Source organism: Pseudorca crassidens, chromosome 10 (assembly GCF_039906515.1).
Source record: "Pseudorca crassidens isolate mPseCra1 chromosome 10, mPseCra1.hap1, whole genome shotgun sequence".
NCBI classification, from domain to species: domain Eukaryota; kingdom Metazoa; phylum Chordata; class Mammalia; order Artiodactyla; family Delphinidae; genus Pseudorca; species Pseudorca crassidens.
The window spans coordinates 10,227,933-10,250,584 of NC_090305.1; the positions used below are offsets into that span (position 1 = coordinate 10,227,933).

Consider the following 22,652-nt stretch of genomic DNA (forward strand, 5'->3'; position numbering starts at 1 on the left):
ATCAGACACGTGCAGCCACGTGGGTCACAGAGTCCTCGAGGACCTGAAACTGTTCCCTTCAGACAAGGGGTCAGGATCTCAGCACCGGCACTCAGCTTTGGTGGGCTGGCCTGGGAGCCCCGCTGACCATCATTGCAAATAGCGTCTCAGAGGAAGCCCACCTATAATTCCAAGTGCTCTGTCGCAAAGTTGTGCGATCGGCTGCAGGCTCAAGGAGGAAAGCAGCTCGTCGTTCACAACACATCTGGGAAGCTCACAAAGGCGAAGTAAGATCCTGTCCCCTCCCCCGGGCCGGTCGGCCCCCAAAGAAAGAAATGCAAAAGAACAATCTTGTTCGACGATGAACAGGCCCAAAGAATGGCCCCCCAAGGCTCGGGAACCCGGCCAGGTGTGGGTCTCCGGCAGGGGCCGCGGAAGCCCGGCCACGTGGGTCAAGCCGCTCCGCCCCCGGCCTCGTCGTCCCGCCCCCCGGCCTCGTCGTCCAGTCCCCGCGCCAGAGCCGCCGCCGCTGCCGCCGCCGCTCGGGCCTGCTGCAGGTGCGTCTGCGCCGGGGCCAGGCCGGCATCTGCGCGGCCTTCCTGGGCTCCAGACTGGGGTCCGGCAGAGCACGCGTTCCCGCGGGGCCGAGCTCAGCGGCTGGGTGTGGACCGGGGGCTCACCGGGCCGGACGCGGAGGCGGGGCCAGCCGGCCAGCGGCGCGCCTGCGCGGCTTGAAAGCACCCGCCGATTCCGGGGTCCAAGATGGTGGCAGAGGAGGGGGAGGAGCGCGAGGGGGAGGGGAGTGCGCCCAACTTCTGCGGGTGGACCCGGGAGGCAGCCCCGGCCGCAGCCGCACGTGCGGAGGCCCGAGGCCCTGTGTCTTCCCGGCACAGCGCGGCCGAGAGACGAGGGAGGGGAGGAAACGAGGTCGGAAAGTCATGTGGCCAGGGCAGGTGGGCCTGGTAGGCTGCTGTGAAGGGGGAGACCCCGGGGGCCCCAGGCAGGACGTCCCCTTGGAGTAGAGTCACTCTGGGCACTGCAGCAGCCCGGGTGGCAGATGTGGGGTGGCCTAGGCCGGCTGGTGGGCCTGGGAGGAACGGCCAGACCCGCACGTAGTGTAAAGCTGCAGCCTTCGGGATTTGCTGAGCTGTGGGTGCGAGATGCTGAAGGAAAGGAGAAGTGGGCATCAAGGAGGATGGTGCCCTAAGGCTTTGTAGGAAGAAGTTTTGGGGAAAGTTCCGGAGTTCGGGCTTGGCTGTGTGAGGTGGGAGCGCCATCTTGAAGCCTTGGGAGGTTGGGAGATCCAGCGAGGTAGGAGAAAAACCAGGAGAGGATGGCGCCTGGAAGCCGGGAGGAGGAAGTGGTTTCCGGAGACGTGATCCAGTAGGAGCCTTGGGTTTAGCAAGGCTGGTGACCTTGACAAGAGCAGGTGGTAGTAGGGGAGAGGGAGTGAGTCTGCCAGTGTCGATACCAGGGGGCTAGAGCATTGCATTTATTTAGCTCATAGGTGTTCAAAAAGTATTTAGTGAACAGCTGTGTAAGTTTTTGCAGTTCCTTTGCAATGTACTTACTGTGTATTTTTTTTTTAATAAATTTATTTATTTTTGGCTGCGACGGGTCTTCATTGCTGCCACGTGGGCTTTCTCTAGTTGCGGTATGCGGACTTCTCACTGCGGTGGCTTCTCCTGTTGCAGAGCACGGGCTGTAGGCGCACGAGCTTCAGTAGTTGTGTCTCGCGGGCTCTAGAGCACAGGCTCAGTAGTTGTGGCGCACGGGCTCAGTTGCTCTGCGGCATGTGGGAACTTCCCGGACCAGGGCTCAAACCCGTATCCCCTGCATTGGCAGGCGGATTCTTATCCACTGCGCCACCAGGGAAGCCCATTATCATGTATTTTAAATTAATGTTCTGTAAATTTTTTTTTCTCGAATTCCTAATATAACCTTACATTTATTGTGTTTTTCAGAATTGGTGGGGTGCCCCCTTTCTCAACAGGGAACCTGAGACATTTTTCTTTTTTTCTAATTGGGTAGGTGAGTTTCCAGTTTCACAAGAAAGCCTGGTTAAGTAGGTACTGCCATTCACCCAGAGTAATATCAGTGTTTGGGCACCTATCCTGCACCCAGAAAGCTCCCAATGACTGTGATGAATGAGTTTTTGTCTCCTGGGGCCTTTCTTCCCACCTGAAGGTAAAAGCAAGGCAGGATAATTGGTGGCTTCACCCAGGGCATTTTTCACCCCTGAGGGCTTTTGGACCAGATAACCTGAGTTCTTCCTCCTCTGACTCAGCACAGTGGGGACCTTCTACCCTACCACCGCACCACCCAGGTATTTGCTTTTGCACTTGAATCGGGATGTGAGCTTGCAGAAGCTAGAACCACTGCCCACCCTGATCCCTCAGAAACGCAGATAAGTGTTGGCACAGAGGATGCTTCTGATGAATACTTTGAGGTAGCATCTTGAAAATAGACTTATGTTCTGAGCGTTTACAATCATGGAGATAAACTTCAGGTGGCACTGTTCTAAAACGTGTAAAAGTTTTGTTCTTAATCTCTCCTTTGTTTTCACATTTACTGAGAGACTTGGAGAACATCTTGTAAGTTAATGGAAAATTTAGCAAAACAATTCCTACATTCATTTAAAAAAAAAAATCTTGTGATGACTAATAAAACAGGCAGTAGACCTGTTTAGTTTTTGTAACCCACAAGACCAAAATTATCTCACTGATGCATTACTTCGGATAGACATGAAAAACTTAGACTCCACTAATAAATTAGTATGATAAAAGATTTGAAATAAAAAGAATATACATATTTAGAAGTATTTTAATTGTATACAGTTCATGAGTATGTTTATATGCATATATATGTTTATATATATATATAAGATATATGTGTATGTCAGTAGACGTTATAATTCACATAAGATGAGAACTAAAGCTGTCTTCCCCCAAAGTACTTGCTCATTGCATTTCCTAGACAAACAATCTAGATACTAGTGGTTTTTGGAAATATTGAAACATGAGCAAGGAAAACTTTTTTCCATTTTATTATTTTGAGTTCAGTATTATGGTGAAAGTAACTATTATTACTCAATAATGAGAACATTTGAATAGAAAAACTTAGATGAAAAATTAATAACATTTTACCCAGATAATACAAGTCTTAATTTTGTCAATTCTAATTAAAAACTCCTTCTTAATAATCTCAAATTTTTGACAACTCTTTATAATTAGCAACAAATTCAGTACTTAAGTTCAGAGTAGAATGAAGATTTGCCTTCATTTCACAGCTGTCCAGCAGAAGACCCACTATTTAGACGCTCATGCAGAAGAGCTGTACATATAGCAGTATAGTCAATTGCTTTATGTTGATGCCTTTGTTGATTGGATTTTAAATCCTTAAATCCTTTTAAATGCTTAATGACTTTAAAAATCCTACCTCATGTCTAAGAAAAAACATGACAGTTTACTCAGGAGTTGGTCTAGAATTCTTTGAAAATAAGTGGGAATGTTTTCTAACATTTAAAAACTTAACAGAGGAAGAAAATAATTTTCTGGATCAAATTGATGTCTCCAGATTTAAATATTAGAAAGCAACAGTGCAATCAAACATCTTTGAGAGAAATAACGGAACATATTAAGCACAAAATAGCATAAGTAACTTCATGCAACATAGAAGGAGCTTTTAGTAAAGTGAAGCAGTTTTGGGAACATTAATCTTTACAGTGTTCATCAAGATGGGCAAGTTTAACATTTATCAGCTATGACAACATCTTAAAGCCTCAGCTGGATGTGAGGAAAACCCCTTTTCTTGATAATTATTGAAGCTGAGTGATGGGAACATACATACGAGTTAGTAATACTATTCTATTTTTGTATATGTTTAAATTTTTCCATAGTTAAAAAAATAAAGCATAAACTGTAGATAGTTACACCGTTATTGAGGTGTTCAAGTAGTTAGCTTTTCCAAATCAATTGAAGTTTGTCAGAAGCTTACGCCCGTGCTGGTGGAAAATCCTGCCAAGTTGTTTTCCTCATGCTTCCTTTAAATAAAGCACTGGGGGGCTTTCCAGGATAGTCGGGCATCCCCATTGTTGTAGTCTGCAGGCTGCCCACCAGAGTGGCCCTCCTTGGCCACTGGGCATCTGAGCCTGCCCACCTTCTCCCCCTGGCAGCCTGTCAGCCAGGGGCCTTTTTTGGCACTATCTTTGCCTCTGACCTCATGACTGCAGAGGGTCTTGTCCCCTGAGGTTGTTCTGGAAACCAACACTACACTATTTTTCTCTAACCTACTCTCTTTTTCAGAATTCCAAGCTACTTGTCCAGTCTTTTTGATTAAAGCAGAGACAGGTTACAGTGAAAATTTGTTGATATTTTGTTTGCTTGAAAGTTTGTTTGCTTCTTGTTGTTTTTAAGTGAGGTTTATTGAAATGCAACTTATATACTGTAAAATTCACCCTTTTGTTACACAGTCTATGAGTTTTGTAAAAACACCACAAAATAAAGACATAGAATTTTCCCTGGTCCTACCTGCCTTCCCTTCCCTCAGTCCCTGGGTACCACGGAGGTGATTTCTGTACCTGTAGTTTTGCCCTTTCAGAACATCATATAAATGGTCTCAAACAGTAGGCAGCCTTTTAGGTCTGGCTTCCTTCACTAAGCATAATGCTTTCCTTTTTTCAAAAGAAAGCACCTTTATTTTTATTTTATTTTTTTGCTGTAGGCAGGCCTCTCACTGTTGTGGCCTCTCCCATTGCGGAGCACAGGCTCTGGACGCACAGGCTCAGCGGCTATGGCTCACGGGCCCAGCCGCTCCGCGGCATGTGGGATCTTCCCGGACCGAGGCACGAACCCGCGTCCCCTGCATCGGCAGGCGGACTCTCAACCACTGCACCACCAGGGAAGCCCAGCAACTTTATTTTTGAAATAATTTTAGGTTAATAGAAATGTTGCAGACATAGTATACAGAGTTCCCATATACCATTTACCCTGTTTCCCCTAAGGTTAACACCTTACTCAGTTTAGTACAATGATCTAAACTAGGACGTTTACATTGATATAGTACCGTTAACTAATTGGCTCACTTCATATGTTGCCACTAATGTCCCTTTTCATGTCTCGAATCCAGTCCGGGATCCCACAGTGCATTTAGTTGTCATGCTTCCTTAGTCTACAAACTGGGACATGTCCCCAGTCTTTATCCTTCATGACTTTGATAGCTTTGTTGAAGAGTACTGGCCACTTTTGCCATAGAATGCTTGCTCAGTTGGGGTCTGTCTGATATTCTCTTACAATTAAATTGAACTAATGCATTTTGGGGAAAAATACCACCCAAGTGACGTTTTGCTCTTCTCATGGCATCATATGATAGACGAAGATGAAGTAGTATGAGGGAGGTAGATGAAGTCAGTATGTCTTAGAACTGGTGATGTTAACTTTGGTTACTTGGTTAAGGTCGTATCTGCCAGGCATCTCCACTGTCGTATTACTATTGTGTAATACTTTGAAAATGCATCCGTGTTGCACGTATTACCAGTTTTTTCTTTTTATTGCTGAATAAGATTTCATTGTATGGATGAATCACAATTTGTTTACCCTTTTAAGAGTTGATAGACATTTGGTTTGCTTCCAGATTTAGACCGGGCACTATCTGCTAGGCCTGTTGAACATCAATAATTTCACAGAACACCAACATCAGGCAAGGCTACCCTGTGATCACGATGAATCCGGACAAAAATAAGACAACTCCATAATTAGGTCTGAACCCAGACATAAATGAGAACTTTGTCTAAACCACTAAAATGGCAAAACACCCTCCTACCCTGGCTAATAGGAGGGCTGCTGCCTCTTGACCAATCCCAGCTCAAGCCTCACTTCTCTCCTTCCTCCTAGATCACACTCACTGAATTATCCAATTAAAGTATACTTTTTCCTGACAGCATCCAATCCAGATCAAAGCCTCCTTCCTGACCCTCCCCAGCTTTACCCAACACAAGCCCAAATCCTGTAATAAATCCTTCCCAGCACATCACCGGGACACCTGCAGTTCCTCACCGTGAGCTGCTCCGTCCCTGCACTTGCTCAGCTGCAGGTGTGTTCTAGACTTCTGCTGGAGAGCACTGACAATGCAAACAATATATAAACAAAATATATAAACAATATATAAATATATAAAGTGAGGTTGAAAATCCTCACTTCCACTCTTGTCGCCATACATCCTACTTCTCACCCCAATTCTTGTTACTAATTTCTTGGGAATTCTTCCATTTATTTTTTAAACACAAATGCAAGTAAGTACTATGGTATAACTTGTATCCCCCTTCCTTCCTCTTACAAGGCGCTATTTACACCTGACTTTTGTCCCCTATTCTGGAAATCTCTATCAGATTAGAGGGGACAGCTCATTCTGTTTTTTATTTTTAACATGTGAAATCTGAACATTGGAAAGATTTATGGAATGAAATAATCTGATTTGGCACTAACAGAGTTTGGAGGCTCATCTTCCAGACATTTATTTTTAACCTCTCTGAATACCCTCTGCTCTACTGATAGCAACACTCACTTCTGAAGCCAGCGAGCTGTCTGCTTATAAATACTGGGTCAGCCAGCAAATCACATTTAATCAGACTTTGAATTAGACTTTGTTCATTTGGGTCGTTGTTGTTGTTTAATTGTAGTAAAATACATATAATGTAAAATTTACCATCTTAACTGTTACTTGGGGTGCGATTCAGTCGTGTTAAGTACATTCACATTGTTGTGCATCCATTCTCCAGAACTCTTTTTATCTTGCAAAACTGAAACCCATTATTTTTATTTTTAAACCATTTTATAGTTTACATGCAGTAAAATTAACCTTTTTAGTGCAGAGTCCTATGGGTTGTGACAACACAATCATGTAACCACCACCACAATCATGATGTAGGACAATTCTGTCACTCCCCCATATCCCCTCGTGCCCTTTTGTGTATTCACTCCTCCCTGGTCCGGCAGCCACTAATATGTTTTCTGTCCCCATAGTTTTATCTAGTCCAGAATATCATATACGTAGAGTCATACGTGCATTCTTTTTTTATAGCAGCCATGTTGCATACTGTGAACGTGTCATTGTTTATTGAACTCATCCCCTGCAGATGGACATGTAGGTTGTTTCTAGTCTCTTGCTGTTAATCACAGTAGTCTAAAGAACAGCCCTGTAGATGTGTCATTTTGGATGTGTGCAAGTGTCACTGTTGTAAAACTACCCAGACTTGGGAGTGCTAAGTCAAAGGGAAAATGCATTTGTTTTTGATAGGTTGTCCTCCAAGGGGATTGGAAAGTTTTGGGAAATGTGTTATTTTTCTATTTTTCCTGTATATACAGACCTTTAATCCTGAGTTTTGCCAACAGTGTGATCCACTAGATAGAAGTCAGCTATGTCAGTTACCCTTTTGATGTCATGGATCTGAATATTGCCTTTCTCTGTGTCTGTTTTTCTTTTATATAACTCCTCGGATAGGTAAAGATTTACTAAATGTGCTTGAAGACTCGCAAGTTTCTTTGAGACGATGTCATCTTAACCCTATTTGTTGTCATAGCGCATATCTTCCCTGCCTAGTTCAGTTCTCAGAATTTACATTCTCATAGAAGCTATATTTTGATGCAAAGTTGAGAAGCCAGTGGTTTTCATACCTTTTTGAAAGCATCAGAAGCTGTGTTTCAAATGAGTTCTCCCATCTGACCCCTTCCCAAGTCTCTGAGGCTGTGGTTCTCAAACTCGCACACTCATCAGAATCACCCGGAGACAGAGATGGGCCCCACTGCCAGAGTTCCTGATTCAGTGGATCTGGGGTGGAGCCCATGACTGCATTTCTAACAGGATCTCAGGGGATGCTGCTGCTGCTGGTCTGGGGACCATACTTTGTAAACCACTATTCTGGGCACCTAGGAGCGCTTGAGAACACACAATGAAAACAGCTGGTTTAGAGGATGAACACCCTGAAAATTTACAGAAGATTTCTGTTAAGGGCATTCTTTTGCATATATGTGTGTATGTATATATTTGCAGAAATACCAGTATTTTCTGATTGTTTCTCTTTGTTTTGTGATTTTTCTAAATCCCGTCTCAATAATTAGTGCGACGCAGAGAACCTGATGCCACCTCTCCGGATTGTCCCAAGCCGTTTACTTTCCCAGCTGCATTGTGGATTGAAACCTCCAGCCTCTATACAAACCAAGATTTGCCTAACAATGGCTCGTCCAAGTTCAAGTAGGTCTTCGCAGCCTGCCCTCTCATCTCCAGTGGAATTTGAAATACCTGAAAGTTCCTGCCCCGTGAGGGGGAATGTCTGTATTGAAGTGGGTACGGGGCAGGATGGCGGAGAAAGTCGCTCTGTCCTGTTGTCCTTAGGGAAGCCCTTTCTAGGACAGGGTCAGAATTATCTCTCAGTAGCCAAGTTAAGTCCATTTAAGACATCCTGTTGCTTCTTCAGAATGTTTGCATTTAAGCTTTTCACACATGATTTGTATTTTAAACCCCTCACCTCTCGGCCGGGCAAGAAAGCTAGTGATCGTGCTGTGGGTACTATGGGGTTAAATTTTCTACCAGACAGAAATGATTTGTATCTCTACCTGACAGAAACCTGCAAGTCAACTCTGACCTACGAATCTATTCATCAGTAGGATGACAGAGTTTACATTTGAGGTAGAAAAGACCTCTAGGGTAAAGTTCTATGGGTGAACTTTAGGTCCGTAAGGATGTTTGTAGGTTTTGAATCCAGGAGTCATGTAAATAGTTCCTAGAAAAGTACTGATGTATTTTCTTATTAAGCATCTTGTTCTTTCAGGAGATTAGATCGGATTACAACCTCTAACCCACCCAGACTGGGTTTCTTTTTCTGAATTCTTCCTGGTTGGACAGCTTTCGTGGGCCCTGCTTTTCACACTGGTCTGTCTCTGAAAGGGGTGCGAATTCAGGCAGCGCTAGTGTGGTTGGCAGGCCACCGGGCTGGTTGCACGCAGGGGCACCGTGTGCCTAGACCGTCTTCATCCCGTTGAGCTTGTGCTGCTGAAAGCATGGTCCCAGAGCTCCAGGACCGAGCGGGAGAGGGGGCCGGAGCCTCTGCATCTTCTGTTTCTGAGGCTCTGCTTTTATTCTTTGTTTATTCTTGCCAGTCGTCAGGGAGGAAGGGAAGGGGAGGAGAGATTTGGAGCCTCTTTTGAGATTCTCTGTCCTGGGCTAGCCATAGAGGCAGCTCTGAGCTTACAAGGGGGAGGAGGTCCCCGCCCTGCCTGGAGGAGCCATCAGGTATGAGAAACTGGTGTGCATCTTACCAAAGATGCACATCACCAGCCTAGGGTGCGCAATGACGTCGCCTTCCGTTTAACGTCCACTTTGTTGTCTGTGAGCCCCCATCCCACTGTCTTCCTTCCCTTCCTCCTTCGCCTGTTCCACGTCTCAGGGGCGCTCGATCAGTCCGAGGGTTGATGAGCCTCGGTTGCCATTCCTCCCGAGGGAGACCAGAGAGCCTGTTCCAGCAGCCAAGCAGCCTGCTTCCACTGCAGGTTGAGCGCAGGTTGGCCACTCCTGGAAGATACCTGTGCCCGGCAGACCCTGCCCTGGTGGCCCAGGCCAGCCGCAGGCCGCGCTGGTCCACACTCGCTTCTCCGGGTAGGGGCACTGGAGGAAGTCTCTTCCCCCGCAGCTTATGCTCGGCTCTGCGGCACTGCTTAGGCCTGGCCTGCGGGGCCGTGGCGTTTCCTCACCCCAGGCACGAGGGCCACAGAGCCGCGGCGCCTGGGAGAGAGGGCGTCGCTCTCGGCCTCATCTCTGCCGCCCGGAGAAACGACGGCAGTTCCAAGCCTGGCGATGGATGACATTTCGTTTCAGGACCAAAGTCCACCTTTGGCGGCGATGCTCATCGAGTGCTTGGTGCGGCGCCTGGGCACCGTGAGCCCTCACGGCAGGAGGGCTGCTGCCCCTGTTGGTCTGAGGTCAGGCGGGAGGATGCCCGGAGGTGCAGGGTTAGGCCTTGCATCCTGGAGCGCAAGCCACAGGCTGTGACCACGACTCCCTGCTGTCGTGTTATTCTCTGTGTTCAGTTCCCTTCCGTTACCCCAAGTCTCTGGGGACGTCTTGTTGTAAAGACCAGCTCTGACTCGAGCTGTAAGGGAGAAGGTCATGGGTCCAGATTGGGACAGAGCGTTTATTCACAGAGGAGGGGCCCTCACCTTCACCCCGGTGGTGATGCCGAGCGAAGCTGGGATTAGCAAGATCCTCAAAGGGAAGTGAAATTGGAAAGGAAGGGAATGCTTTGGGGTCCCGCGGGCCTGAGGTCAGTCCTCACACACACACAAGCTTGTTTTTACTTTTAAGAAGGAAGGTGCAACCCCGTCCATTAGCGTTTTTTTAAATTTTTAAATTTTTAAATTTATTTATTTATTTTGCGGTACGCGGGCCTCTCACTGTTGTGGCCTCTCCCGTTGCAGAGCACAGGCTCCGGACGCACAGGCTCAGCGGCCATGGCTCACGGGCCCAGCCGCTCTGCGGCATGTGGGATCTTCCCGGACCGGGGCACGAACCCCTGTCCCCTGCATCGGCAGGCGGACTCTCAAACACTGCGCCACCAGGGAAGCCCCCATTAGCGTTTTTTAATCCTCATAGTAGCCACCCTTTACGGAAGGCACTATTGTGCACATGAAACAGCCAAGGAAACCCAGGATAGCAGAGGGTCAGTCATTCACATAAGATCTCTCTTGCGGGAGATGGGGTGGGATGCAGGGCCAGTGCTGTGCGCCCCAAGCCCCTATCTCTTTCTTAGACGTTGAACACTCACACATCAGGTGCCTGGGGCCGTCTTCATGGTACGAGAAGGATTTTCATTTGCTCATCTTAAAGTATAATTTCACGCAAGGTCAAGTTTCAAAATACAGGCAGTTGATTTGGGATGTAAATGTCCAAATGGTGCACTGAATTGACCAAGATTTTATTCCCTCTAGGTATGGCTGACTTCCGGAAGTGTTTTGCAAAAGCCAAGCACATAGTCATCATTTCAGGGGCTGGCGTCAGTGCTGAGAGTGGGGTACCGACTTTCAGAGGAGCGGGAGGTTATTGGAGAAGATGGAAGGCTCAGGTTAGTCATGTCTCCACAACAGCGAGAGGCTCTTCTGCATGAAGCCATAATAGTGTTTGACTCGCAACCTATACCTACTCCTGACACCCAGAGAGGAAAGTTTTGAAACTTACCATGACCCTTTTGTCCCATTTGTTTTGGCATCGACACACGGTCCGTATGATTAAGATCTCAGATTTAAGCAAAGCAGCCTCTTTCCTTTCTTTCTAGGCATGTATTGACTGCACTTATTCAGATAACAATTGGGTTTCTTCCAGTAACTAAAGTGGAACCAGAAAACTTTGGTTAGCATAATTCATTACTTTTCTATCGATGTTGAAATTAAGAATTACACATTTTTAAAAAGTTTCTCTGAACTTTTCATGTGAAAAACAGTGTTGAATTGTTAAAGGCTTAGGCCTTGATGCTCAAAACTTTACATGAAGGTCATTAGGATGTAAGTTCTCTGGGGGCATGCAGTTTTTTTAATTCAGTTTTTATTGAGGTATAATATATTGGGAAAAACCCAAACTTTTTGGCCAACCCCATACATGCAATAAAATTCGCCAATATAAGTGTACAATTCAGTGAGTTTTAATAAATGTATACAGTGGTGCAGCCACCACCAGGATCACGGTGTGGAACATTTCTGTGCCCCAGAATATTCCCTCAAGGCCCCTGTAGGCAGTCTCCTCCCCTCCCCCTGGCCCAGGAGATCCCTAGTTTTGGAGGGCAGGGAAATGTGCCTATTTTCTTCATCGCTCTATCCCCAGCTCCCAGAACTCTGGCACATGTAGACGCTTAGCAGATTTCTGTTGGTCGAAAGAAGGCAATCATGAGTAATTACTTCAATGCATGACTTCCAGATTTCATAGGTAGTTTCTTACCGAGGGAAGGGTTAATGAATCTGCCCTTCCTTCCCGATTAAATGTCTCAGGCTGGCACATGTTTAGGATGTCTTGTCACCTCTCTGCTGCCCTCCGGGCGAGTCTGGGGATCATCACCTTAAAGGTGAGGGAGGGGAGAAAGGAGAGCAGAGGGCCCTTAGGGTCCCACAAGAAGGAGCAGCTGTGGAGGGCAGTCCCTGGGTCTGAGAAGCAGGGCGGGGTGGGGGCGGACGGGGGTGCTCAGCAGGCATCAGGAGGGCCTTCCAGAGGGGTGGTCGGTGGTGTCAAAGCAGCTCAGGGTCTGTGGGGACCCAAAGAAGTCAGTCGACGGTTTGAGTCCACCTGTGTTCCAGGGCTGCAGCTTCATGGGCTGCCTGTGACCGCTTCGGGCCACCGGAGGTCTAAGTGGGGACAGGAAGGAAGGAGGTACAGGGCTGATGTAGATGACGATCCGCTCCTCCGATGCAGGCTGACTTTACCACCAGGTCGAAGGGTGACCTTCATAGTAAAATACATAATCCCAACCCTGCCTCAATCCGTTTATGGAACATTTCAGTCATTGCCAAGGGTTCCCCTCCCCCGAGCTTCCAGCCCCAGACAGCTGCGGACCACACTGCTCTTCCACCGTCGATGAGATTTGCCTCTCCTAGAAGAGGAATCGCACTTTAAAAATATGTATTTTATACATATCCTGTTACTATAATGTATATACTATTTTTTATATGTCTAATTGTGTGTGTGTGTGTGTGTGTGTGTGTGTACCTATCATTATAGTTATAAAAACCGGGGCTTTCAACTATGGCCATTATACCTCAGTTGGGCATTTGGCATTTTACTTTTCTTCCTGGATAAATGAGCTTGGCATCCTGTAATGTGGAGCTCCATGGAAAACTGGATTCCAGACTCAATTACCTTCCCGCCGGTTACTCGACTTCACGTTCGTAACTTACTCGAGTGGAAGATGAGGCAGGTTGCAGTCTCCCTGCGTCATCACTGGGGAAGTTAAACCGATTTCTCCAAGGTCCCTCGTGAGCCCCAGGCCCCGCCCTGTGGCTGCCACGCCACATGTACCTACACGGACGTGTCCCTGTGGGCACCTCCCGAAGCTGCCACTCTGCTTAGAACAAAGGGGCCCTGGGAGTGTCCCGCCGGCTGCAGCAGCCCTGCCGCCCAGCTTCTGAAGCATCAGAGCTTCTTTCCCTCCCTGACCCCTGCCTCCTTTCTGCCCCCCAGGACCTGGCCACCCCTCAGGCCTTTGCCCGAAACCCATCCCAGGTGTGGGAGTTCTACCACTACCGGCGGGAGGTGGTGCAGAGCAAGGAGCCCAACGCCGGTCATCTGGCCATCGCTGAGTGTGAGGCCCGGCTGGGCAGGCAGGGCCGACGGGTCACGGTCATCACGCAGAACATCGACGAGCTGCACCGCAAGGCTGGCACCAAGAACCTTCTGGAAATCCATGGTGAGGGACCCTCGGTCTTCCGTGGGAGGGGGGAACCAGACCTGAAAACACAGGTGCTGCCATGTCCCAGCTGGGCCCACTTCATCTTAACAAGACCCCAGGTGTCTGGAATGTGGACCACCCTGCCTGGAGAAGCCCCGCCTGCTCTGATATGTGCTCTCCCCTCCCTGGGTGTCCTGTTGAGGGGCCTTATGTTCCCAGATAGCCCCCCAAGCTGGGCTGACGGAAGCAGGAGGCTTGGGCCATTGAACCGCTGTGGCTTCAGCAGGATCCAGCTCCGGAAAGGCCTGGCATCCCCGGGGGAACCATTTACTGTCCCTGTGTCCCCGATGGGCAGCGTCCGCCGAGGCTGTGCTTCTGCTCAGCCCTCGAGCCTTTAGGGAGCTTCCAGCTCAGTGACCTTCGCTGCAATGAGCCCAGCAGGTCTGTGACACCGCGGAGCTTGTCTTGGATCCCTCTGGCTTCCCTTCTCTGCGCTTAATGACACCCTTCTCTTTCCTCTTCTTAATCCTCCCCCTTTTTTGCTCTCGCCGAAAATCTGATCAGTTCATTCATACAAGAGCATAAATGGGTATGCAGGAATTTCTCCCCAAGGGCATTCAATAGTCTACAAAAGTTCAATCCCAAGAAACGCATTTCAAATTGTGGAATTCCCAGAAGCAGTGACCCAGTGGGGCTCCAGGCTCCCTCTAGTGTAGCTGTCTCCTCAGAAAATAAGTCTCTGGATGGCCTTGCTTGGGTCACATACCTCCCTTTTGACCAGACACTGCTGCTAGAAGGATAGGCTGCTACGATGGGACCGGTCTGGAACTCGTGCCCAAGCTCGTATCTGGGGATGTGACTGACAGCTCCGTCAGCTTGGCCTGGGATAGAGGAGAGGTGGCTCCCCAAAGAAGGAGTCCTGGCCAGAATGGAACAGTGTGTGTCCACCGCAGTGTGACGTGCTCAACACTGGGCGTGGGGTGACTATTTAGTGAATTGAGGTCACCTTTTATTGGTTAAGCTCAATAAGTCATTGCTAGTTTTAACAGTTACTTTCTTCGTTTGTTAGTTGATTATTTATTGAGCTGCTTTTGTAGAAAAGATTCAAGCTTTATTAAGTCAAAATTAAGATTCTGTAAAGCACGTCCCAAGCTATTGAGCCTTTATCAGTCATACACTTAGTAAATCCTGCCCTTAGGGTTAGATTGGCTTCTTCTGCCCAACTGACTACTTCAGTTCCACCCGAACATCAGGGCAATCAGAGAGCTCCTTAGTCACGCAGTGAGTTATTTCATCCGCCTCTCTCTCCTACAGGTTATGCGGTCCAGGAGGGCAGATGTTCTGGCTTGTTCAGTAGTACTGCATGCCTTTATTATGTTCCCTGCGATGCCTGGGGTAGGCCCATTTGTTAAAACGATGTATAAAACAAAATTATTTCGTACCCTTTTAGACGTGGAGACAATTGCGCCTGATTATACTAAATTCCAGTCTTGTTTAACTTCTGTTTTTCAGGTAGCTTATTTAAAACTCGATGTACCTCTTGTGGAGTTGTGGCTGAGAATTACAAGAGTCCAATTTGTCCAGCTTTATCAGGAAAAGGGTAATTATACTGCACTTCAGAATAGACGTGTGTCGTTTTGTCTTAAGTTGAATATAAATGCGAAGAAATTGAACATTCATCTAAGATGCCCGTGGATATTTATGCGAAATGAAACCGGGTACAGTACAGCTATATGATCAAAGAGGTGTTTTGCTCACAATTTACAATGTGAAGTGAAAACAACGGAATCTAACTCTATACAGTATGATCCCAACTTTGCATTTAAACACACACACACATACACACACACACACACACACACACACACACACAAACACAAACACACCATGTTGACGTATCTTTATATAGATAAAAGTCCAGAAGAAAATACAACAAAATATTAACAGGAGTGGTAAGATTATGGACAATTTTGATTTCTTCTTTATATATATCTTTCTGAATTTTCCAACATTTCTATGATGAACGTTTACTATTATTATAATTAGGGCAAAAAATTAAGAGTAGACTCAGAATATTGAGAAAAATTCTACCTGGCTACTTTAAATCAGTATAAATTATCCATGTAACTTATTAACATAATGTCATTGCAGATGATTCCAACTAGGATGACATATACCATGCAAATCATGAAACTCTCCTTAGCATAACAGGTACTCCACCCGCTTCCCACATACAAATTCCCTCTCCTGAGGTAGAACCAGTGGTAATCAACTGTTTGGTGTCCATCCTCCTAGTACCCTTCTAAGTCAGTGTGTATTCATTAGGAGTTTTGTACCATATACTGCGAGGCAAAGAGGCAGTCTCATTGGGTTATCTTATTTCATTGTTCTTCGATTACACCAGTGACGTTCTTTCTTTTCTGATACTATTTACTTCAGGGCTCCAGAACCTGAAACTCAAGATGCCAGAATCCCAGTGGAGGAACTTCCCCGGTGGGTAAAAATCTTTGATCTGTATTTGGTGTTCCAGATTGCAAAAAAAAGAAAATTAGGAGTCAAAATCCAAGTTCACTTGGTGAGATGCCTCTTAGATGTGCAAATGCCGAAAACAGCCCTAATCTATGAGGCCAAGGGCGAAAGGACAAAAGGTGAACCAAGCCAGGCTTAAGAGAAGTGCTTCTGTCTCGTCCCTTTCTCCTGTGTGTTATGGCGGGATCATTTCAGGTGTGAAAGTTTCAGCAGCTGTTATGTGGTAGACACTTAGCAGTGTACACGAGGCGTAGAGGCTGGCATCCCGGGACTAACTGGTCCATAAGCCTCGGCTGCTACCCTCTCTGTCCTCCTCCTAATCTTCAGAGTTATCAATCCAGGGTCACGGAGGCAGGAGGAGGTCTTGCAAAGGTGAAGTTGTAGGGCCAAATAGAATTTTTGTAGAGTAACAACAACAAAAAACTTGTATGTCAGTTTTTCAAAACTAGACATTAAAATAGCGCTTCCAAAAGTGTTTCTCAGAGCACTAGATCCATGTGAAGTTATAGGCATTACTTGAAAAAAAAGATGTCATGTGCTCAAATAAATATGGAAGCGCTAGATTGAACGAAGTTAAAGTATGTTTCCTTTACTGCAGGACTAATCAGAGCACTGAATATGTGAAAGTACACTGTTACTCTCTAAAAAGCGATTATGTTAGTATTTCCCTGGTTGACTTAACCTTTTTTATTTTTCTTAATGAGGGTTTCCATTACTAAATTCAAAGTTTTGCTCTAAAAGAATGTTTTCATTACTAAATTTTGAAGTTTTGATCTGAAAGTTTTGATCTAAAAGAATCTTGAGTAGGAGATTAATATGATGAAAACGGTGTTTGGGGGAGATTATTTTAGAAGGTAAATTATAAGATGACCTGGGGTAGTAACGAGTGAAAGATGAGAGATTTTTAGGAATTGACGCTGGAGAACTTGGCTAGAGACAGGGCAAGAGAGAGGTGAATCTGAGAGAAGAAAGAAGGAGGTCACTGATGAAATTAGCAAGCAGTTGACGTGTTAGAGGCAAACCTCAGCCCAGTACATTCCTCCTGGGCCTGGCTGACCGTGAGCACGACCGTGCCCATGACCGTGGGGAAGCGGCTGGGGAAGAGACAGCTGCTTAGAAGGAGAAGAGCGAGCCTGGCTGAAATGCCTCCACCAGCACGTCAACCCGGTGCATCCAGACAGAATAGAAACTTCATAAGGGCAGGTAGAACTACACCTTCAGGACAAGCTCATGTGGGCTGGAGGGAAGGGATGGGGGATAGGAAGGCTCAGAGTGACCTACCTGGACAGACTGGCCCTGGTGCAGCTCCTGGCTGTCCCCGATCCACTTGGGCAGATCTTCCTGAGAGCAGGTCTTGGGGTTGGCTTAAGGATGACACTCTTCCAGGTGTGAAGAGGCAGCATGCGGGGGCCTGCTGCGACCTCACGTGGTGTGGTTTGGAGAAAACCTGGACCCTGCCATCCTGGAGGAGGCTGGCAGGGAGCTGGCCCTCTGTGACTTGTGTCTCGTGGTAGGTCATGCCCGTCCCTGATCCTCGGGAGGCTCTGAAACACCAGGCGGGGGGGTGGGGGTGGGGGTTGCTTCCTCGCTCCCTCCCCCTCTTTTCCTTCCTCCCTCTTCCCCTCCTTCTCCCTCTCTCCCCCTCCGCCCTCCCTTCCTTCCTTTTCTTAAGGGTGTGTTGAGAGTCGGGGGGTGCCCTACAGAAAAACTAAGAAACGGTGAATAAGATACGATCTCAAAATATGAAACTAGGGAAGACCATGTCTGGGGCTTCTCAAAGCCTTTCCCCCCAGAAGAGAAATAATGAAAAGAGCATGTTATTGGTTCTGATTTTGAAAGTAACACATGCTCGTTATTAAATTTGAGAAAATACAAAAAAGTATAAAATTATAAAGAAGACATTAGAGATCACCAATAATTCCACAATCCAAAAATAGTCCCTGTTAGCATTTTGGTGTGATCTCTTCTAGACCAGAGGGGAGCAAACTATGATGTACATTGTCTTGGGAACAAAGTTGTATTAGAGCATAGCCGTACCCTTCCTTCTATGTATTGCCTGTGGCTGCTGTCACACTATAATAGCAGAGTTGAGTCTTTGTGACAGACTGCATGGCCTGCAAAGCCTAAAAAATTTACTATCTGGCCCTTTACACAGAGTTGACCCACCCTGGTCTAGACCTCTGCTTATGTAGATGTAGACATATTCAAATTTGAAAGTGGGTTCATACTGTATGTCCTGCTTGGAAGCTGCTTTGTTCACATAGCAGTTCACTTAGCCTATTTCATGCCCGTACGTCCAAATCCACGTCACCTTTTAACAGGCTGCGTGGTGGTGTTCCTTTGTATGGATGTAAAAGGACATAGTTAACCAATCCTCTGCTGTTGGACACTTAGGCTGTTTCAGATTTTGATATTTTAAAACAATGCTATGATGAATGTCCTTAGATGTAACTCTTAGCAGGCTCTTCAAGTTATTTCCTGAGGGCAGATTTCCTGGAAGTGGAATTAATGGGACAAAGGGCATGCACATTTCAGATTCTCCTAACACATCTCTAAAAGCAGAAGCGGCCTCTCACGGGTGTGTGTTCATTCAGCCGGTATTTCTTGAGTGCGTCCCACTGTTGAATCTAGTATCAATGTGCTCGATAGACGGTTAAGCAAGGAAAGCTGGCTTGTAAAACTTGGTCTGGTCTCCCTGCTCTTGTAAAGAATGTTTATAAATATATATTCGTAGGGAAAAGCCTGAAAGAATATACATCAGAATGCGAACAGCGATAATCTTGGTAGAAGTAGGATTATGAATGACGTGTATGTGTTTTCTCTTTGTATTTTCTAACTTAAAAGGAACCTGGATTATTTGCATCTCTTCAAAGAGCAGAAGCAAAACTAAAACGAACCCCCTTTGGGTGACGATCGAGTCATTTCTTTGCCATTCTCTCCGTGTGTGCAGCTTTTGTCTTCGTATCGTGTGTCCTTCCCGAATTCTAGGGGTCAGCCAGAGGGGCGCCTCCTGCCTCCCTGTTTGTCCCTCAGACGCTCTCCACTTATCCCATTCAGCTTAGCTGTCCTCACACCCGCCACCACAAACTGGCCCAGGTTTCTGGTAGGTTTTCTGAAAAGCTGTTTCCTCTCCACGGTGTGGTCATTTGTCCGTTTCCGTTTGTTTGCTCTGTAGGTGGGAACTTCCTCCGTGGTCTACCCCGCCGCCATGTTTGCCCCCGAGGTGTCTGCCCGGGGGGTACCGGTGGCCGAATTTAACATAGAAGCCACCGTTGCAGCGAACAGATTCAGGTACCGGGATCACCAGGGTGGGAATGCACGCTATTGAGCGGGTTTGGACGTGCTCATCCAAGCAGATTTTGCTACTATTCTAATTTAAAAACACGGAGTTTGTGTTTTCTTATTTGGCCTATAGTTGCTTTGATGGAAGAAAACAAAGTATTAAACCTAGATGAAGGTAGCTGTGTCTTTTTACGGGAAGTTTGCCATAGGGCTTTTGTTTTTCACATTTTGAAAGTTCTTCCTTGATTCTTCAGACTTGACTTTTATTTGTATTTTTAAGCTAGATTTAGTGATGGCATTTAGAGGTAGGTCAGCCGAAGACTCGGCACGTCAGCCCAGGAGATACCCATGCGGAACTGCATCTCCCACGCTTCTCACCGTGGGGCTCCCTGGGCAAATTCCCCTTTGGTCTCACTGTCAAGAATATTTGTACTTGTGGCCATATGGTGATACTGATCCTGTTTCCCAAATTTGTGTGCAAAGTGTAGATTATCGCAGTATTCGTTTGTAGTCTCATTCTAGGTTCCATTTTATGTCTTCACCTTTGTTCTGCTTTTTTTCACCCCTGCTTTTCTCTCTTCATTTTTAATGTACTTTATATATTCTTGTCAGTCTGTTTAATTCCTTTCCAGAATAAGGTAGACTATAAACTAATAAATAAATATGAATAAATAAAAGAAAACTTCACTGAAGCTTCTTGTCACTACTTTAGTCAGTGGTTTTTACCTCAGGTTTTAAAAATCTGATGACCCAGGAGATTCTGGTGTAATTGGTGTGAGGTGTAGCCTGAGCCCCATGACTTTTATAAGCTTTCTAGGTAATTCTAATGTGCAGCCAGGATGAGAACCAATGCTCTTTTTCATTGGAATAAAATCGTGTCACAGACAGTATGGAAACACTCAGATATAATCCTCTTCAGGTGAGTGAGCTGACTTTCTTCCTAGACTTCTCCAGGTCTTTTTAGTCAGCTACAGCCTATGTGCTTAGACCATAGTTCTTCATTTGTGTGTAAGAGGTGGGAACTAGGAAGGCGCCTTTTAAGTTTATTTATTTAATTTATTTATTTTTGGCTGTGTTGGGTCTTTGTTGTTGTAGGCAGTCTTTCTCTAATTGTGTCGACGGGCTTCTCATTGAGGTGGCCTCTCCCGTTGTGGAGCACAGGCTCCAGGCACACAGGCTTCAGCAGCTGTGGCACGCGGGCTCAGCAGTTGTGGCTCACGGGCTCCAGAGCGCGGGCTCAGCAGCCGTGGCAAACGGCCTAGCCACTCCACGGCATGTGGGATCCTCCCGGACCAGGGCTCGAACCCGTGTCCCCTGCACTGGCAGGTGGACTCCCAACCACTGCGCCACCAGGGAAACCCCAGGAAGGCACCTTTTAAAACATTGCCTTCTGTGTGAAACTTATACTCTGAAAATGACAGAATGCTGCTGGAAGAAATACAGAAGACCTAAGTATATGGAAGGACAAAGCTGAAAAGAGTCCAGAAAATAAACCTCATGTTTATAGTCAATTGATTTTTGAAAAGGGTATGAAGACAAATCAGAAAGGGAAAGAAGAATCTTTTTAACAAGTGGTGCTGGAACAGCTGGATAGCCACCTGCAAAAGAATGAAATTGGACCCCTTAATTACACCATAAACAAAAGTGGATCACAGACCTAAATGTAAGAGCTAAAACTATAAATTTCTTAAAATATAGGAGTAAATCTTTGTGACCTTAAGTTAGTCAAAGCCTCCTTGATATGACATCAAAAGCACAAGTAGCATAAGAAAAATGGAGAAATTGAACTTCATCAAAGTTAAAGCTTCTGTGCTTCAGTGGACACCACCACTAAAATGAAAAAGACAGTCCACAGAGTGGGAGAAAATATTGGCAAGTCTAATATTTTAAAGGAACTGGTATCCAGAGTATATAAAGAACGCTCACAACTCAATAATGAAAAGACGAATAACCCAATTAAAAAGTGGGCCAAAGATTTGAACAGATACTTCTCCAGATATATACATACATGGTCAATAGGCATATTGAAAAGATGCTGAGCATCATTAATCATTAGGGAAATGCAAAACCACAACCAGATACCACTTAACCACTAGCATGGCTATAATTTAAAGAATGGAGAATCCCAAGTGTTGGTGAAGAAACTGGACCCCTCCTACATCGCTGGTGGGAATGTAAAATGATTCAGCTGCTTTGGAAAAGAGTATGGTGGTTCCTCAAAAGAGTACATACACAGTTGACATATAACCCAGCATTCTACTCCTAGGTATGTGGTGAAGAGAAATGAAAATACATGTCTACACAGAAATGTGTACATGAATGTTTATAGTAGCATGGATCATAATAAAAAATGGAAACAACCCACATGTCCTTTAACTGATGAATGGATAAACAAAACTTGTTATCTATACGGTGGAACGTTATTCAGCCGTAAAAAGAATGAAGTACTGATACATGCTACAACATGGATGACGCTTGGAAACATTGTATTTAGTGAAAGAAGCCAGGCACACAAGATCACATATTGTATGATTCTGTTTTGTACGAAATATCCGGAATAGGCAAATCAGCAGAGACGGAAGGTAGATTAGTGGTTGTCTAGGGTTGGGGTAGGGAGGAATGGGGAGTAACCAACTGCTAATGGGTGCAGGTTTACTTTGGGATGATGAAAAGGTTCTAAAGTTGCTTGTGGCGATGGTTGTACAGTTCTGTGAATATACTAAAAAACCTGTTAAATTATACCTTTTAAATGAGTGGATTGTATGTGAATTACATCTCAATAAAGTTGTTCTATTAAAAAAGTTATTGTCTTCTAACCTATCCACTAAAATATTGGTACATTGTGGCACTTACGTGTAGCACCTGGGCCACTTAGCATCATCAAAAGTAGCATCGCAGCCAGGTAACCCAAGCCTCTTGTCTGCTTGGAAGAGCATCAGAACGCTCCCAGGTGGGGACAGGGTAAATTTTCTGAAGCAGGAAATGTGGTTCATCCCCAAATTCTATTTTTATTCTAATGTGGCTTATTTTCAGTCAGTTGATCTCCAGCTCATCTCTAATAAGTGTACAGAAAAGTACACGTCATTGTAGAAAAGTAAAATGCAGATAGGGAAAAAGAAGAAAATAAAACTCGAGTGTTTCCACAGCCCAAGATAAGAGTTGGCCTCTGCCTTTCACGCTCAGGACTGACCAGCAAGGACTGGGCATCCATCGTGTTGGTCTTCACGTGAAAGGAAATGGAACTTGGTGGTTTTCCACGCAAGTTAAGAAGAGGTTCTTGGCACGTACCAATGATATCACTTCATAAGTTGGGCCTCCTCAAGCCGCAGACCTGCTGCAGCTGCTACTCTTCTTCAACCAGAATTCTTCAGCGTCACGTCCTGAAAACCTGCCGTGTCTCTGTTTAGACAAACAGGCTACTTGCTAGTCAGAGACTTGGATCGGA

The 22,652-nt window shown here is 45.9% G+C and overlaps 1 protein-coding gene across 4 annotated transcripts in view; it reads left to right on the forward strand.

Annotated features, from left to right (window-relative positions):
• Positions 1 to 419: 419 nt before the first annotated feature.
• The window catches only part of SIRT5 (sirtuin 5), a 28,410-nt gene continuing 6,177 nt past the window's right edge, over positions 420 to 22,652 (forward strand). Inside the window, exons 1-10 of one of the 4 annotated variants that reach the window (XM_067752028.1) lie at positions 502 to 536; positions 2,011 to 2,166; positions 8,094 to 8,226; positions 10,956 to 11,089; positions 13,189 to 13,414; positions 14,711 to 14,791; positions 14,909 to 14,996; positions 15,836 to 15,889; positions 17,312 to 17,435; positions 19,101 to 19,233. In XM_067752028.1, the coding sequence (XP_067608129.1) occupies positions 8,112 to 8,226; positions 10,956 to 11,089; positions 13,189 to 13,414; positions 14,711 to 14,791; positions 14,909 to 14,996; positions 15,836 to 15,889; positions 17,312 to 17,435; positions 19,101 to 19,233 (955 nt within the window). In that variant the 5' untranslated portion in view covers positions 502 to 536; positions 2,011 to 2,166; positions 8,094 to 8,111. Of the gene's footprint in view, positions 537 to 2,010; positions 2,167 to 8,076; positions 8,227 to 10,955; positions 11,090 to 13,188; positions 13,415 to 14,710; positions 14,792 to 14,908; positions 14,997 to 15,835; positions 15,890 to 17,311; positions 17,436 to 19,100; positions 19,234 to 22,652 lie in introns of all 4 variants that reach the window. The other 3 variants (XM_067752027.1, XM_067752029.1, XM_067752030.1) reach the window with 3 other exon arrangements.